Here is a 19,081-nt window from a genome sequence, read left to right on the forward strand (position 1 = left end):
GTACCCAGTACAAAAAAGCTTTATTTGCTTGAGTAATTATATTACACAAGTTTTTGTGTATAAAATACATGGTACAGCAAGAAATATTATTGTAGAACATTTGTACATGTCAAGCTTTTAGTTAGCCCACTGAAGATGGACTCGTTTTGCCTGAGAGCTGGAGAAGCTGTACTGCCCAGCCTGTATGTGCTGGAGCAGCAGAACCTGGTAGTGCCAGACTGCCATTACCCTTCATTGCTGATGTGGAAATGGCCCTAAGTATTCTGTCACTCTTCATGGACTGCCTCTTACGTGCCTTATGTAACAGTGCAATCATTAGAGCTACTGAGAAAAAAAACAGCCTTATGGAACTTTCCCTTTCAATATCACCAAGAAAATTGTATTTTCTGTAGTGTCTCTGTTGTGGTTTATGTGGTACAATACTATCAAACCATCATTATGCAAACCTGACCCACCTAAAATAGTCACATTTTTTGCTGCTTATCTGCTCCATCATAGACCAGGAATGTCAAAATGTGCATTATCTGTGGAGGAGAGACAAAAGATAACATCTAGACATTGGTAGCAACTGTAAAACTAGGCAAATTGCTTACGGTCTTTGGCAGCCACTTAAATTGTAATTCAGTGTACAAAAATAGGGCATTTAAAAAACTATGCATTCATAAAAGCTGCTTTATAAAGCGTCCGTGTACCCAGGTAATCCTGTGTGCTGTGCAGGCGGTTTGTCCTTGTGGCGTGTTGCAGTACAACATTGTATCTGTAGAAGGTGCTATAGCCCCTGTCGGCTGCTCCGTGAAGTGTAGCCACCCCTGGAGTAGGAGCGAGCTGGAACAGGCACAGGAACCAGCAGAGCTGAGGGAGGGCAAGACACGCAGAGACCCGTTTGGTACATGGAAAATAACTCGAGCACAGATGCTAATATAAGTTTGATACCCTACAACTAAAATGTCTCGTGTACCTGCGCGAGTAGCAAACAAAGTTGTAATGTGCTTTGTCAATGTTCAACATTTACATGTATTTAAGGCACTGAAAATAAATCCCTTCTAACTCATACACAACTCTTCACAAATGTAAAAACACTCCACCATCTGTTCGCATTTGTACAAACAAGGCCAGCTCATCTGATCCACAAAAACCCAGGATCGGTGATAGTACAGTCATGTTTTGAATCTGGAAAATATTTTTAAACATTCTAACTTTTTAAAGACCCCCAGCTGCAAAAATCCTACTGACAAAATAGTTTTGCTATTCGTTGGTTTTTAAATTAAAAGATTTGTCATTTTCAGTTTTTCAAAAATAAAAAATAGCGATATGAATGCATGAACACTCATACTTCATTTCAGCCCACACGACACAAACGCTCCCCTGCTGCCAGTGGTACCACCCCCCTCCAGGTTTCTATGAAAGGGCCGTTAATGTCAGACTGCTATGCTGGTAGGATCAACTGCACTGCCACCTCTGGCGTGATGGATCTTGGCTGTCGAGAGCCCCATATAGTCAAAACAGGACAGGATCCGGGAACGACAGGGGAGTGAATGATGCAGCTCTAAAAGCTGTGCCAGAATCTTAGCTCCAGTGAAACCACCCAAACACCCACTAGCAAGAGTATGAGGTGAGAGCAAAGTACATCTTTTTTTAAAATAGTACAACTACAGTAATACTGTACACCTGGACACCCCTAACACTCCTTGGCTAGCATACAGATGGGATTAGGGTCCAAGTTTTATATTGTAGCATTTATGAGGAGTCACGTAGCCTGTGAAGTTAATTTCCGTGAATCATACAATTTTTGCCAATCTTTGTTTTGCCCCTTCTGTCCATTAAATTATGCATTAGGTGTGTGAATATTTTTGGCACACATCGCAGAACATCTTTGAAAAAAATATTTGACAGAATATGAAGCCCTTTACTTCGATGTAGAAAAAAGAAAAGTGAATTACCTGTATAATAGTGATTACTCATGATTATGGAGATATGGAAAAAGTAGTTGCTCTTTCAGCACAACATGTAAAATGAACAGAGAAAAGACAGGGAGAATGACAAACAGTTGGGTGAAAGATGCTCTTACCCCAAAATACCAGCTTGTCACATGATCTTCCTATGCACAATTAACCTTTAGGATCCTGGGTTTGGTAAAGCAGGTCACTAATTCACACACTTACTTTACTACACACTGACCTGGTGGGGGCAGGGATGAATCAGGCTCCTCCTCATCTTCAATGGGTGAATGCCCGAGCACATGGTGCTGGAAGGAGTCCAGGAAGGAGGAACTGCTGATGCCCAGGCTGATACCAGTAACCCCAATACCCAGCGAATCTTCCAAAGGACAGCAGACAAAGTGGGCGAATCAGTCCAATAATAGAGCTCTTCTTACATTTCATAAACAGATTTAGTATAGAAAATAAGAATCTGATTCACCTATTTTTTAAAAACAGTCACATGCAATTTTATCATGGAATTCAGCCTTTTCAGTTACTTTATGAGTGTTGAAAACAGACCAGAAAACATACAGTAAATGGAAATAAATCTATTACAATCAATTTTTTTACAATTCAGTCACTGTGGCGAATGTACGTTGTCTTGGATAATGTAATCAGCTATATAACTCGTCTATTGAACAAGAACTCTGTTGTTTAAGATTTTAAACCCAACCAATGGTAAAAGGTGTCTTTTAAAACCCTGTGCTGCCTGCATTTGCAAACCCACCTGTGCCTGCCGACCTACCCAGGCGGCCCTGTCCAACGCTGTCCAGCACAGTGAAAGATCGCCGGTACGGAGTGTCTGACTAAAACACAGAATGGTGTCAATGGCACAACCGAGATGTTTCCTAGACCTGTACATTAGTATATTTACTACCCCTTTGAAAATAAGCCCTTCCCTGGTCTCAAAAGGCCTTAGAAAAAATGTTAAGTTTGACCAACCAAAATAAAAATGAAAATAATTACAGTTTAGGAGACAAAGACCTAAAAATAAGGTATTTCAGCGTGTAAGGATAGAGGGAGAGAGTGCTACTATTAATAATTCCTTCTATATGCATAGCTCTTTCCAACCTAAAGGATCCCAAAAGTTCATTATATAGTGAAAGGCACCTCCTTCATTAAACACTGCAGTTCAGCACCTACTTTGCATGTTGATGCAACAGACATTACGTGCCAGCGGTACCTTCTCCACAGCAGATGAAGTGGAGAAGAGAGAAATTACAAGAGTGGAATTTGACCAGGACATCAGGGTTAGCATCTCTCCTCATATAAACAGTGTCATAGGATCTTTAATTCCTGCAAGTAGTCGGGGCCTTGATATAATGTTTCCTGTCACCACAGTGAAACTTTTTTGGGGGGAATTCTAGTCCAGAGGGAATAGTGTCTCCTACTGGTTCCCCACCATCACTCACAACAGGAGCCTCGATTTCTTTTGAGGTGTCCCCATCCCAGTAGCGACCAGCCTTGCTAAGCTTCAGAGATCTGACAAGATCAGACTACAAAGTGGTAATGCTGCTGCTCTGTAATTCCCAGAGGATACATAAGACTCCCGTTGCATAGTTTCATCCATTTCAGATATTAGAAGCACTCACAGGTGCTTTTCATTTTTTGTTACTAATTTTGTCACTAATTTCCTTAACTTTGTACGGATAGAAAATAAAATGAGTTAATATTACAAATATTTCTTTTTTTGTTTTGCTTTATAAGTATAATTTCGAACAGTGTCTACAGCTCCAAGAGATTAACCTGCTCAAATAACTATACAACAGAGGTCCCGGGCTGTCGGAGGAAGTGACCGCTGTTGCGATTGGCTCTTACCCGGAAGGTGTGAGTGGTGTTGGGGCGTGAGAAGACGTCCAGCGTCTGAAGCCTCTCGCGGGGGGGCTGGGCCCCCGTCTCGTCCGGCACTGCGCTGTGCGCTCTGCTGGAGGACCCCCGCTGCCTCTGCGCACAAACACCACAAATGCACGCAAGCATCAGCGCAGAAGCCCAGCACGCAAGAGTACGTGCGCACACACGCACAGACAGTGCAACAGCAGCGCCGCTGAACGCCACATCGTCTTTTTCCACACTGGTACCCCGCGGTCGAAGCCAGCGCAGCTGTGCCGCTCTCACTGTGCCTTGGGCGAGCCGTACCTGAACCTGACGGAGGCTCTGTCCCGGGGGTGGGGGATCAGCGTCACTTGTGCCGATAGGTGGAAGTAGGTTGTTGCGGCTCAAGGGCATTGGGGGGGAGGCCAGGCGGTCGCTTGCAGTGTGCCTGGGGAGGAGCAATAAACATAATCAGCCACAACTAAGTACACAGGGATTGTGTACTTCAAAACACAAATTACAAACGAGGAAGCCATGCAGCCCATCTATTCTGTTTGGTTTCTAGTAGCAAAATGGATGTGCTTTGTGTCGCTTGTTCCATACTTTAACCCCTTCTGTAAAGAAGTGCGACAGTACCTTTTCTACGTTTTAAAAGCACATCCACAGAGCTTTAATGTGTGTCCTGATTTGTGTTTCACTGCTGATTGTGAAGAAGTCCACTGTGATAAATATATCAATACCTTTGAGGACTTTAAACACTTGAATCAGGTCACTTCCTAATCTTCTCTGTTCAAGACTAGAACAGTTCAGTTTTTTTAGCCTGTTATCAGAGGAAATGTCTTTATACCTAGGAATGTATCTGGTTTCTCTTCTATACACTGATTTCAGAATGGTAGTATCTTTTTTTGTAACGTGGTTACCAAATTAGGCCCGCCTCTTCTATGGGCTGTATTTCTTTCAAGTGTGCAGCATAGTAAAACATTCATTCATTTGAATAATATTCCAGAAACAATAATATAACGTAAAACACATTAAACTTTATTTTCCATTCGATACACTGCCATCTTTGCGCTAAACACATGAGCACTTTAACTTACGGTGCACATTCAGTACAAAATATCTTTACATTCTTGCCTAAAGCTGAAATCATGCTTAGTAACTTAAAGTCAGAACTGTACATGCTTTCCTGAAGGCCTGAACCCTACACTGCCTGTCTTTTATCCTGTTTCACACCAGTGCGCTGTAGACTGCTTGTTACAGTTGGGGAGCTTTCCAAACACAAATTTGATGTCAGGTCAATAAAACCAAAAGATCAATTTTCAAACCTTTTCTTTCTGACACAAACTGCACTCTCTGTTTTCTGAAACAAGTGATTAAGTTGAATACCGAGAATATCTAGAATGAGATAGCATGAATATGAGAGAAAAACATTTCTAGAAAACTGGAGTATTCTTGATATTAGCAAAATGGGGACAAAGTTCACAGGGGAGTAAATGGATCTGAAAAGTGATTCTACAAGCACCCAGCTATATGGCCCTGCAGCCCTCAGAAACTCACAGGCGTGTTCCACGAATGACCTCATCCATGGACCCCAGGGTGCCGGACTGTGACAGACCAGGGGTGATGGGGTGCAGGGTTCGTGGAGGAGGGTTCCGACGCCGGGCAGACTGTGGGGGACGTGACAGTGAGGAAGAGCTCTGTTCCAGCTGCCGGCGAGGACGAGATCTGCTGGAGGGGATGGCACTCGAACCCGGACGATGAGACATCCTCTCTTCTGATTCCCTGTGAAAACATTTACACAGACAGGTGATTAATATGTTGATGTAGTAACGTCAACCTCTCTTAACACACTCGTATACTTATATCATATTAAAAAGGTATTTATAAATAAAAAGCTTTTTATTTTACTGTGTTTTATTGAATATAATACATTTTATTGTATAAAATAAAAATAACTATTATTTTATTATAAATAAAAGCTTTTTATTGTGTTTCTACCATTGAAAACTATACTTTTCATGCACAGCATTATCTCCAGCTAATTTTGCCCAAGTGCAAAATACGAATTCCTTCATTCCTTTGAATGTTCATGCATGTGATAGGTATTTCCTCTAGACTGAAAGTGTTTGGGGGAAAGAAAGCTGTGTTATGACAGGTGGCATATAACTCAAATATTTTTTCTGATACCGATTTGACCCAGGGAAAATGTTAACAGACTCATACAGATGGGTGCACAAAAAAGTGGGACTATTAGAAACACACATACGCATCAAATCTAATTCTTGTTACCTTTTTATCATTTAACTAGGTCTACATTTTTCAGGGAAATCAAAGTCTTTGTCTGAGAAATGTAATGCTACACCACATCAGCTGTAGCTCTTGCACAACGTAAATATTTCAGTGTTGTAATTGCTTTGCATTCAAACACATTTAACCAAAGATAAAAAAAAAACAGCTGCCAGTACATTTTGAATTCTGTCAAGCAAAATGCTATTTCTCTAGGTCTGACAAAAAGTGAGGTCGCCAGGAGCACTGTAGTCACGAGAAGTGCATGAGCGTGTGTCGGCGTGTACACAGTGCTTGTGCAGGGAGCCGGGGTTGGCTATTCGTACTGTGTTTTATCCAAGACTCCCAGGGTCCTCTGCTGTAGGGGGATCCCGTGGATGACGATGAGGCCATTGAGGTTGTGGTGGGCACTCCCAGGCACTCTGCTGGACTATGGAAAGAAACAAGAGTCAGCTTCAATCAAGCCAAATTTCAGAGTTGATGCTCTATAAACAGCTGCTTATGCATCTTCACATGGCTCATTTTCTTTTGTACTGATTGACTTTCTCCCTACACCCTATCATAAATTGCCACAGAATAGGCAAGGGTTACCATCAGTTACTGGGTCTTTCCTATTACTCCACTGCATGATTTTACTACATGCCTCTCTTCAAATTGTGTGATTTGGCTATTCCAAAGTCCGAAGATTTGATTCTGTGTGGTATAGGGAAGCAGTCCAACTAATTTTTATTAGTTACACAAACCTTTTCCATTTCAACTAAAAGACAGAAGAAGAATGAAAGATACATCTATTAGTTTATCTAACACGGTGTTCCTCTAAAAATTGCGAAGTGAAAAAAAGAAGCACCTGCTGTTAATAAGAGGAACCATGCATCCACTGTGTATGAAAAGTCAGGCACAAGAGAGGGAAAGACATAAACTCTCTCTGGTGGTTCTGTCAAAACTGGCAATCCCTACACTGTCCAACAGAACTAACATCACATTCACTGTCTTTCCCCATTAGAGTGTTACATACAGGAGGAGGCTTTCTCTGCCTTTTGGATTTCCGGCTGGACTTGTGCTTTGACTTTGTGCTCTTTGGAAAAGAAAGAAAGGACAAAGAGGGAAAGGAAGACATAAATAAATACATAAATAAAAAGGAGGCAGTGTGGCAGGTGTTGAGCAGAACAGGGGCAAATTAAAACAGAATAGGAAAAAAAGGAGACGTTCCTGAATTGGAAGCCTGAATAAGAAGAATGTAAAGAGTCAAAGGCTATAGAAAGCAACAAGAATGAAGACCTCTGTGCTATTGTTTAGTATTGGAGAATAGTTCATCATGGAAGTCAAACACCAAACTTCCAAACCACTCTATTTCAGGATTGTAGTATAACTTTGGTACAATCGATTATGTAACTATGGAGGCAGCTGTAACAAGTGAATGGACTAGAAAGCCTGGTATTTGACTACCTTAATAGAGATGTTAGTTAAAGCCATTTGTATTACCAGTCATTTATTTTAGTAACAAAGTAAAGTTATGTTAACATTCACAGCCAGTTCTACACAATCATAATTAAAGTAGTGTCACTCCCCCATACTGACCCTGACTTTGGTGCAGAAATACTGTATCACTGTAGGTGTTAGCTGCATGAAGATAGACTGAATTCTCTGTCTTGGTAAATCATTCAAGCTATACAAAATGGTTTCATAATCTTCCATTAAACTATTCTAACCTCAGTATTGCTATGGATTCTGGAAACACACAGATTTCTCCTTAAATCATAATTTTTTACATTCTATAGCACAAAATGACAGACCTGCAATAAAGCAGCACTTCTTCTTATTGTGTATAAGCTAATGAAATGATCCTCACTAAATAATAAGGTGCTGGTTCCATTTTCAGCTGATATATGCAAAGCGAAGCCTGTGCTTCACAGCCCCCACCCCTTGGTTTCACCCACCTGTGGCTGTAGGCTGGTGGAGAAAGAGGGAGCCCTGGGCTGGCTGACTCTCAGTTGCACCGCCGGCAGGAATGAACTGTCTGAATCTGGACGCACAGGGATGACTGTCACAGCATTCCTCTCGTCATCTGCACGGTGAAAAAACAGGCCTGTGGTCAGCCTTCAGACCATGTTCTTCCTATACATCAGGCAGCTCAGGTTCAACGCACGACCCTTCCTTGATTCGGCAGCAGCACATAATGTTATTGTCATTATAACATTATAGGGTAGTGAAGTACTATAGTACAGTAACACTTATCCACTGATAGCAAATGTGCTGAAGGGCATGGCAAAATAGCGTTTTGAAAGCAAGTAAATGTGAGGTAGATGAATTGGAAAAACAGGGCAAAATGAAAAATCACCATGCAAATGATAAGCTTTTGCAAGGATTGTGGAAGCATGGCTATTCCTCAAAGGCTGCCCTCTTGTTCACCCCGAGGCAAGCGTCTGTTTATGGGGAGCAGGGCTCTACCAAGGTAGCTACATCTGAGTTTAAGCAACCCAATGTTTTCAATATTCATGTACAAAACCTAAAATACAGTATATATACACTGCTAATGTACACTACTGTACCGACTGCCAAAAAGAAGGCCACCAGCCTATACATTTTCAATTCTGAACAACTCTGCTACTGCTCTAATGACTTTTACTACAGTAAAGAACAATTTCCTTCTGCCAGCAAAAAAGACCATGATCAAGAAGTAGCAATCAAACCCAGCATTCTGAACCACTACATTCTGTTGTGTTAAGATACAAAACCATTTTGTATTATTATATGGAATAGCTAAGTAGCTATTTTCTCTGCAATGCAGAACATTTCATTATTTCATATCACATAGAACCAGATGTTATTTTTATTTTCTTAACTTCAACCATGGTTTTTAAAGTAGCATTTCAATTTGGCCTTTTTCCATTGTTAATTTATTCTCCTTAAGTTATTATTTTATGCATTCTGTAGCACTTTGAGTTATGTAGCCATGAAGACTTCCATAGAAAATAAAGGCTGATCAATGTCGAAAGCGTGTACCAGAGCTACAGCCCTCCCAGAGCCTGCGAACCAGCTCCTCCATGCAGCCCACCAGTTCTCTCCAGACATCATCGAACAGCAGGTCCAGCACCGCCTGACGCCGACAGTGGCATGGAGACACCGGGGGAAGACCCTTTCTCCTGCGGAACCCTACCTTCCCCCTCTCCCACTCCTCCTCCCTGCAACACATGCAGACACACCTTCGGTTTCAGAGCAGCAAACACACTGGCACACATGCAGCCTCACTTCGTCCAACAGATAAACACGCTTAGCTGTACACGGACTCACATTCACTGTCGCACAAACCTTTATAGACAGCATCCACCATGGTCACCACCACATCATATACACACGGGATTACAATCATGCTGCAGGTGTGATCATGCCAGTGCTGTGATAGTGCTAGATACAGATCCAGTTCATAAGGTAAGGTGCAAGGGGTCAGAGGTCAGGGTTCGGCGTGGGGAGTTACTCACAGGTCCCTGCAGTCAAAGGCAAGGTACTCCTCTACCAGCCCCTCTGCTGCAATCACCCGTGGCTCATCCACACTCTTCAGCCAAGGGGGTGCTCCAGGGGGCGTGTCAGCATCTGCACAGGGCTTGGACAACACGGCCTTCCGTCCTTGCACACTCAGCCTGGACAGAGAGACGCCATTATAAATGACACACGCAGAACTACCATCGCTCAGAGATACTGACACACGCAGAACCACTATCACTCAGAGATACTGACACACGCAGAACCACCATCACTCAGAGATACTGCCACACGCAGAACCACCATCACTCAGAGATACTGCCACACGCAGAACCACCATCACTCAGAGATACTGACACACCGAACCACCATCACTCAGAGATACTGACACACAGACCCACCATCACTCAGAGATACTGACACACGCAGAACCACCATCACTCAGAGATACTGACACACAGACCCACCATCACTCAGAGATACTGACACACGCAGAACCACCATCACTCAGAGATACTGACACACAGAACCACCATCACTCAGAGATACTGACACACGCAGAACCACTATCACTCAGAGATACTGACACACGCAGAACCACTATCACTCAGAGATACTGACACACAGGATCACCATCACTCAGAGATACTGACACACGCAGAACCACTATCACTCAGAGATACTGACACACAGACCCACCATCACTCAGAGATACTGACACACAGACCCACCATCACTCAGAGATACTGACACACAGACCCACCATCACTCAGAGATACTGACACACCGAACCACCATCACTCAGAGATACTGACACACACAGAACCACCGCCACACGTAGAACCATATCACCCTGCAACTCACAACTGGCAACCCACTGAAGCTAAGCAGGTGTGAGCCTGGTCAGTACCTGGATGGGAGACCTCCTGGGAAAAACTAAGGTTGCTGCTGGAAGAGGTGTTAGTGGGGCCAGCAGGGGGCGCTCACACTGCGGTCCATGTGGGTCCTAATGCCCCAGTATAGTGACGGGGACACTATACTGTAAACAGGCGCCGTCCTTCGGATGAGACGTAAAACCGAGGTCCTGACTCTCTGTGGTCATTAAAAATCCCAGGGCGCTTCTCGAAAAAAGAGTAGGGGTGTAACCCCGGTGTCCTGGCCAAATTTCCCCCCTGGCCTTTACCCCATTATGGCCTCCTAATAATCCCCCTCTATGAATTGGCTACATTACTCTGCTCTCCTCCCCACTGATAGCTGGTGTGTGGTGAGCGTTCTGGCGCACTATGGCTGCCGTCGCATCATCCAGGTGGATGCTGCACATTGGTGGTGGTGGAGGGGAGTCCCCATTACCTGTAAAGCGCTTTGAGTGGAGTGTCCAGAAAAGCGCTATATAAGTGTAAGCAATTATTATTATTATTATTATTATTATTATTATTATCACTCAGAGATACTGACAAACACAGAACCACCATCACTCAGAGATACTGACACACAGACCCACCATCACTCAGAGATACTGACACACGCAGAACCACCATCACTCAGAGATACTGACACACAGAACCACTATCACTCAGAGATACTGACACACAGACCCACCATCACTCAGAGATACTGACACACAGACCCACCATCACTCAGAGATACTGACACACAGAACCACTATCACTCAGAGATACTGACACACAGACCCACCATCACTCAGAGATACTGACACACACAGAACCACCATCACTCAGAGATACTGACACACACAGAACTACCGCCACACGCAGAACCACTGTCACTCAGAGATACTGACACACGCAGAACCACCATCACTCAGAGATACCGACAAACACAGAACCACCATCACTCAGAGATACTGACACACGCAGAACCACTATCACTCAGAGATACTGACACACGCAGAACCACCATCACTCAGAGATACTGACACACGCAGAACCACAGACACGATGCAGAACCCCTGATACTGTACAACCAAGAATGATCATGTGGACACAAAGGCAGGCAGACTCCAAAAAGACAAGAAAAACGCGAGTGAGCATCCATAAATATTTGTTTTAAGTTTAATAATACTAATAAAAACTAAAACAAATCTAATATTTTTCTGTCTCAACTTGTAATTTGCAAAATTAATATTAAAAACACTTTTTTCTGACTGGCATCTGTACAATTATTAACATAACATACGATGAAAATCTAAAGTAATGTAATATCTCTTCCTACAAATCCCAGTGTTAGTGTTGCAGGATTTATTCAATACTGATTCAATGAATGCAACCCAATAGCAGTACAGACCATGTTTTATTACACTGGCAACAGAAAAGTCAGAAAACTGACACTGCACCAACATTAATAAAGCTTGTCCACACCACTATAATGATAGGGAGAGAAAAAGGAAATGCTTTACTTGTGTTTTGTTTCTTTGTTTGTGTTTAACGAGCTGTGCCACTCCAGGAAACGAGACAGACCTGGCCTGTTGGCCAGAGAGACTCACTCTGTGTTGCTCCTCGCCCTGCTCTGGCTGGTTGCTTTGGAGATGGCTGCCCCTGCCCCTGTAGTAGAGAACCACTGGAACCCCTCATCAGTGGGACACACGAGCTGAGTGCCCAGGATCCTGCAACGCACAACAGCACAGATCAACCTCTCTTAAAATGTTATTAAATGGCTTTATAGTTAGAATTCTTCTGTGCATTTTTTCCAAATCACAATCCTTAAGAGCATAAAAAGGTCAGAAATGTGTCCCATGGAGCTGAGGGGTTTGTTCCAGATCTCTGGAGAGATGTTACACCTGGTTTATCTCTTAAATAACCAAATCATAACCCTGTTTTTGTATCTTTGCTGCTTTAGAAGATGTTCAAGTAGGTAGCTGTGTCAGCATGCATAGGCTGAAAAGGAGAAAATAATAATAATAATAATAATAATAATAATAATTGCTTACACTTATATAGCGCTTTTCTGGACACTCCACTCAAAGCGCTTTACAGGTAATGGGGGCCTCCCAATACCTGGATGATGCGATGGCAGCCATAGTGCGCCAGAACGCTCACTACACACCAGCAATCAGTGGGAAGGAGAGCAGAGTGATGAAGCCAATTCAGAGATGGGGATTATTAGAAGGCCATGATTGGTAAAGGCCAATGGGAAATTTGGCCAGGACACCGGGGTTACACCCCCACTCTTTTTCAAGAAACACCCTGGGATTTTTAATGACCACAAAGAGTCAGGACCTCGCTTTTATGTCTCATCCGAAGGACGTGCGCCTGTTTACAGTATAGTGTCCCTGTCACTATACTGGGACATTAGGACCCACACAGACCGCAGGGTGAGCGCCCCCTGCTGGCCCCACTAACACCTCTACCAGCAGCAACCTTAGTTTTTCCCAGGAGGTCTCCCATCCAGGTACTGACCAAGCTCACACCTGCTTAGCTTCAGTGGGCTGCCAGTTGTGAGTTGCAGGGTGATATGGCTGCTGGCCATATCACCTTAAATAAGCCTTTATAATAAAATAAAGGTTTATTCCATGCTGAAAAGAAAAGAGACAACGTTTCAGCTGTGGAGCCTACACAACTGAAGAAAGCTCCACAGCCTAAACGTTGTGTCTCTTTTCTTTTCATCATCCAGGTGGATGCTGCACATTGGTGGTGGTGGAGAGGAATCCCCATTACCTGTAAAGAACTTTGAGTGGAGTGTCCAGAAAAGCGCTATATATAAGTGTAAGCAATTATTATTATTATTATTTCTTGAGATGCCCACACCTGCTTTTGTTGTCGGCTGTTTTAACACGCTTACCAAGTCAATTATACCTAGGCCTGAGAAATTTATATACATCAAGAAGAGCAATGATCTAAATACAGATCCCTGTTGTACTCCAGTAATAACCTGACACCAGTCTTGAGAGTAATTCAAAACCTTTTATACAATTTCAGTTCATTACACATCATAAAGTTATCCACTGTTATACAGTAACTGCTTGCTCAAAGAAATCAATGAGTTGATTAAGATCTGCTCCTTTTAAATTCATGCCAATTATGAAGTTTCCATTGGGATGAACTTACAGTATTTCACTCCCTATCTGATTTGTTTGGAATGTGTCAAAAACATCTTATACTTAAAGTCCTAAATCTACCATTTTTACGTTAAAACAGATTTTATTGTTATGAAAACAAAAATGCATAATCTCAGCACAGCTTTTACACCAAGATTATACCCTCATGTGATACCTTTACCAGTAAAGCTCTAGCCTACATTAAAATAACTAAAGACTCCTGTTCATTTTTCTGTCTTCTCCATTAATTTTCCCTTTATAATGATTGTTAATCATTCAATGTAAAAATTCAAAGTGTTTGAGATCAATCCTACATCTATGTTTTAATGAGTCTTTTTACAATGACATGTAAATGCTTGAATATGTGCATACACAGAGTCCTGTCAGAATGACCACCTTACGTCTACTCTGCTACGAGCTTTGAGATACAACACGTGATAGCGTAAATAAACTTTTCTCCATATACTCAGAAATCAACAAGAATACCGACATAAAAGCTTCCACATATCTGAATTCAGAAATTAAAAGCTCACCTATCAGAAATTAACAATGATCCCTGTCTAACACTACAATGTACTGTGTACACGTGCAGCACAGAATGACATACCGGAGGTGGGAGAACCTGGACTTCCACTGCTGGCACTCCTCCTGCAGTCCACGCAGCTGCCCACCTGCCCCTTCCTTGTAGAGCTCCTTGTCGATCTCCTCAAACATCTGTTGTACCTGCCGTGACGCTGCCTTGTCAAACTCCTGCCGAGCAGACGGCACAGGTAAAGCCCGAGGCCCATCTGCCATCTGAACCACTGCACCCTGCGCCTGAAGCCTACTGTCTGTGCCTGCATTTGTCGCAGCCTGGATTTCAGCAGGACAAATACTTACTGCTTTGCACTACAGTTAAAATGTGCAAATGTTCTGGGACTCAAATCATCTGTTGGAATGATTTACTCAGCTCCAGTACATCTTGGAGCATCATCATCTACATCTTGGTTGTTAGTCAGTTCCTAGGGCTGGGACATGGAAGACAGTTTTGCTGCTCAAAAATCCCACAAAAGATCTGTTTAGCTATGTGGCTGATGTTAGTGTTGCATTTTAGTTTAATTTTATTTTATTATCCTTTTCCAGTAAAAAAAAACTTAACCAGGAAATTACAGGGGCACAAGGAAGGACTTTAACCTAGGTGCAAACAGGGGGAATTTACAGACTCCAATTACACTGGACAGCATGTAATTGGACTGCTCAAATATCCATCTGAACACAGGGAGAACATGCAAATTCCACACTGTGCTTCACTATGCTGCTGTTCATGCTATAAAAAGCAGTGGAAATCTGAGAACTAACTGGCAGAGTGGGCGTGGAGGGCCATTCAGACTACACTGCAGGAGAGCGACATAAATACCCATTAATGACAGTCCCCAGTACTTTACTTCCTAAAGCTCAAACTGCTGTTGACTTTTTGTATTCAGTTGCACTGTTAAACAATGGAGCTAGACAAAGTGTAGTCTTTCTGTGTGTTTATTAGAAACTCTGCCAGCACTATCACGTCTTTCAAGGTTTGTTTGTTTTTATAACTTTAATTTTTTTGATTATTTAAAAAAATACCCATTTGGAAACTAAGCATTTTGAGTCTTTCAGCAATGAGACGCTTCAATAACAAGTAATTTGTTTAGGCCATTCTACACTTTTTTTTTTCATGAGACTTTTCAGTTTAGATTACAACTCAGCAATGAAGCTGTGCTCCCAGTGAAGGTTGTTTCCAGTGCAAGATCTGGGGTGAGACACCACAGCACAGCATCTGTACTCACATCGTAGCCCCAAGAGAAGACAGAGCTTCGCTCGGTGGAGAGCCCAGTGCCAGTGTAGCTGTGGATCCCAGACCAAGATCGTGTTGTATCACCTGCAGTCAACGTTGGGCAGCTTGACCCCCCTGACACCTCTGAACTCTCCGAGTTGCTGCTAATAATAGTCAGGAGAAAGCAGGATAGCCGTGTTAGCAAATAAAAGTCAGTTGACTTAGCCAGGTTACAATTAACGCATTCATGCTAAGCTTCCTACCGAAGGTAGCTTCAACCACAGAAAAGCAAAGCTGTCAGAGAGAGTGCTGGGACACGTCAGTATTATAAAAATCAAAATGTTGTCATAATTTGTCAATTCTGAGGTGTCATGGCTCTTTTCAGATGGTGCTGAGGGTGACAAAAAGCTCAGTAGCAGGAAACCTGACAGCTTCTACCTGTTGTCAGTAGGGACAGCTTCTTGAAGGTCTTGCAGGTAGCATGGAGATAGGTTGTCATCATCCACCTCTGGGAGTGGGTGATTATCCAAACTGCTCCGAGAAAGCCCACGTCTGCAAGAGCAAAGTACATGGATCAGGCTTTATTTTTCATTTTGCCTGCTATTTGCTACGTTAAACACATGAAACATTATACTCATTTTAAAACATCCCCACAACCTGCAGAATACAGTCCTTCAAGATCAGAATTTCCAATAAGCCCTCATGCAAAACATCAGCACACGTGATCCTGTTATTTGCAGCTGTGCAGGACGTACTCCAATTAGAGGCAAACTACTTCACACTTCCAATGCTTTATTGGTTAAAATAATAGCCAGCATCGCAATTTTTTTTTTTCCTTCCAAAGTAGTAAGAACATTATTTCATTGTTATACGGGGACCATCATCTCCAGTCCAACATGGCTGCCTGGTGTCAAGAAGATCAATAAATCTCTACATTTCATGACTACCTTTGAATCCGGCAACAAGGTTAGATTACTGAATAATTAAGAATGATTGTTTTTTTCCCAAAATTGAGAGCTCAGACAGAATGAAAATAAGAAAACTATGGATTGCTCATGAACAGACATACTGCACATCAACACTATTATGTACACATGCACCCTACACTTATTGCACACGATTGCTGTAAATTCTTCTCATATTCACTATATTTACAGAAGATCATAAAGACGTTTGTAAACAAGGGCTGTTAAATTAAAAACTTCAGTTTTTAATTGTTCATTTTGTGAATTTACTGAAGAGTAGGTGATCACTCTCCAGGGAAACTACTGGGGGTTCCTAAAGAGATACTTTCCACATCTAGCCTAGAAGAGCTCAAAATCAACAGTGTCATTCTGCTCTCATAATGCAGACCTTTTAAGCTAATTGTTTGCAGTTCAGCTTTTAAAATGCAGTAATTTACAGCACCATTTTTTACAACAATTATCATGTCAGTTTCATTTTGATTTTAGGTTTCAACTAGGGTCAACTAACTTGAATCAGGGTTACTCAAATCAAATCAAAGTTTATTTCTCAAATGCACAACAATACAGCATGCAGCAGTAGTTGCTGGCAATGAAATGTCTTTTCTGCGAGCTCACAGAAATCACAAGAATCGCAAAATTCACAAAAATCACAAAATTGAGGTTACAAAAATAAGGTTACATAATAATAGATGTAATAGAAATTGAATAAAACTCAATGTGAGTAGAGCTGTTATGTGTCCATGGTGTATGCAATATATACAAGTAGTGCAGTTATGCTGAATACATTGAAAACTGTGTGTCCATGTAGCCATTACAGGTGATTTGCTAAAGGAGCTGCAGGTGGGATATTTAGCAGTCTTACTGCCTGGAGGTAGAAGCTGTTCCGTAGTCAATTGGTTCGGTACCATTTCACCCATAATGTTGAAAACCTTTACTGCAAAACCCAGGCAACCACATTACCAACTTGTAGTCTGATTTCAGAAGCTAAGCACATTTGGGCCTGGTCAGTATTGAGATGTTAGAACTTTAAGGAAAACCAGATTGCTGCTTTAAGTAGTGCTGATGAACCAGTAGGTGTCTCTTTTCGTTCTGGACCGGAATTTCCAACCCAGTCCCCCAGTACAGTGCTGTAGGACATGCTGTCCTTCAGATAAGAAGTAACCCTGATGTCCTCAGTTCTTGGCCATTAAAGATCCCAAGGCACTTTTCACAAGAGCAGAGGTGTCAATACGGGTGTCCTAGCTAAAATCTTCTTTGAGTTAGTACATTCTGGCCTCCCTAAAAATCCCTTTAATTCGAAAGTGAAGTCATTTCTCAGTTATACACCTGATCCGCTGCGAAATGGGGCTAATTGTACATAATGCCTGTCACATATCACCTGCAGTGCAGGCTCTGCCTTGCAGTGTTTAACTAATACCCTCCTATACGTAAAGTGCTGTGGGAATCAGTAAATATTATTAGTAATTCTCTTTCCCTCTCTTCTAACACACTGAATTACACACTTTCTCAATGCCCTTGACACCTAGGCCTAAACTCTAATTTAGTCTTTTCTAGCTTAATTGGTCAAACAACATTTTTCTGCCAGTGCAGCATGTCTGCAGTGAGTTACCCAGGAGGTTGTTCGACTTCAGGAGTGGATGTAGTGTGACCCTTCCTATATGTACAGAACTATATAAATGCAACAAATCATCACGATTATTAACATTATTTTGAACTATTATTATCCAAATATTCAAGCAATAGCATTACCAATGAAGCAAATCAGTTCCGTCAAATATTATATTACAATCCTCCTTCACGTCTCTCTGAAACAATGGAATAGGCAAACCTATGGATTTAACTCTACAAAGTACATTTTATTCCCCTTCAGTTGCGATTTTCTCGCTGTGACGAGAGGGACTGACTCCGAGAAGACATTTAAAACAGCGATGTCAGTTATCGTACAAAGGGCACAGTTACAGAATACTCACATCTCCAGGCTGTGTGACACAGGTCGTCTGCTGTATCTCGAAATCATTTTCTTGTTCACAATTTCCCCATATCCCTCTCCGACAGGTCCTCCGTTAAGCTATCCTCTGATTCCCGTCCCCGTTGCCTCTTTCGCTGGGGGTGTACCATCGTTCTCACTTTCCGTGAGCTCCACTACTCAAGTCCTCAGTCCTGTAGGATGTCTGTTTACTTGAATATGGCCAATTTTATACTGATACGTCTAGAACGGGGTGAATATAGCAGAGGAATTAAGTCACCTAATGACAGAAATGTCTACGTTTTTTTTTCAAAAACGACATATTCAGAAATACAAAAGTTCTAATTAGCTGTGAATTGTATTTTTCTGGAAGATGGACGGTTGACCATACCACCCTCTTAAAATGTTTTAATGTTTTCAACCCAAAACTAGTTTAGCACCATCTAACAACAACAACTAGGCTGTCATGGATACCCATCTTACCCCTCTATCGTCATGCCTTCTGGGAAAAGTAGTTTTTGCTTCCCAACAATGTCTGCGATTTACGAACTCGGCGAATCAGCAAAGGACTTCAGTTCCCGACTGCCACATAGGAGGGGCTACAATGCTCTCTGGGAAATGTAGTATTTATCTTAAATGCATCTGTTTTAAAGAGGGCAATGCGCCCATATACTGGAACTGAGTAGAATAAATATATTAGCTAAACTCTTAATTCTATAATAACTAACTGTCTATCAGAGAAAATTAATA

At 42.1% G+C, this 19,081-nt stretch overlaps 1 protein-coding gene across 4 annotated transcripts; it reads right to left on the reverse strand.

Moving 5' to 3' along the window:
* Window positions 1–3: 3 nt before the first annotated feature.
* fam149b1 (family with sequence similarity 149 member B1) lies at window positions 4–18,832 on the reverse strand. Of its 4 annotated transcripts, XR_011189433.1 has the most exons (17): window positions 18,336–18,831; window positions 15,839–15,952; window positions 15,414–15,564; window positions 14,219–14,361; window positions 12,061–12,180; window positions 9,557–9,715; window positions 9,081–9,259; window positions 8,015–8,142; window positions 7,093–7,152; window positions 6,404–6,507; window positions 5,349–5,573; window positions 4,116–4,239; window positions 3,798–3,923; window positions 2,707–2,785; window positions 2,179–2,316; window positions 693–852; window positions 4–524 (listed from the first exon to the last, which is right to left on the reverse strand). XR_011189433.1 is itself a non-coding variant. In XM_069189016.1 (16 exons), the coding sequence occupies exons 1-16, from the start codon at window positions 18,380–18,382 to the stop codon at window positions 770–772; spliced, it is 1,962 nt and encodes a 653-aa protein (XP_069045117.1). In that variant the 5' UTR covers window positions 18,383–18,832; the 3' UTR covers window positions 4–769. The 4 variants fall into 4 exon arrangements, 3 of the variants coding, with proteins under 3 accessions (XP_069045117.1, XP_069045116.1, XP_069045118.1); XM_069189016.1 differs by having other exon boundaries at window positions 4–852; window positions 2,725–2,785; window positions 18,336–18,832; XM_069189015.1 differs by having other exon boundaries at window positions 4–852.
* Window positions 18,833–19,081: the final 249 nt, after the last annotated feature.

The sequence above is a fragment of the Lepisosteus oculatus genome, chromosome 4 (genome assembly GCF_040954835.1).
Source record: "Lepisosteus oculatus isolate fLepOcu1 chromosome 4, fLepOcu1.hap2, whole genome shotgun sequence".
NCBI lineage: Eukaryota > Metazoa > Chordata > Actinopteri > Semionotiformes > Lepisosteidae > Lepisosteus > Lepisosteus oculatus.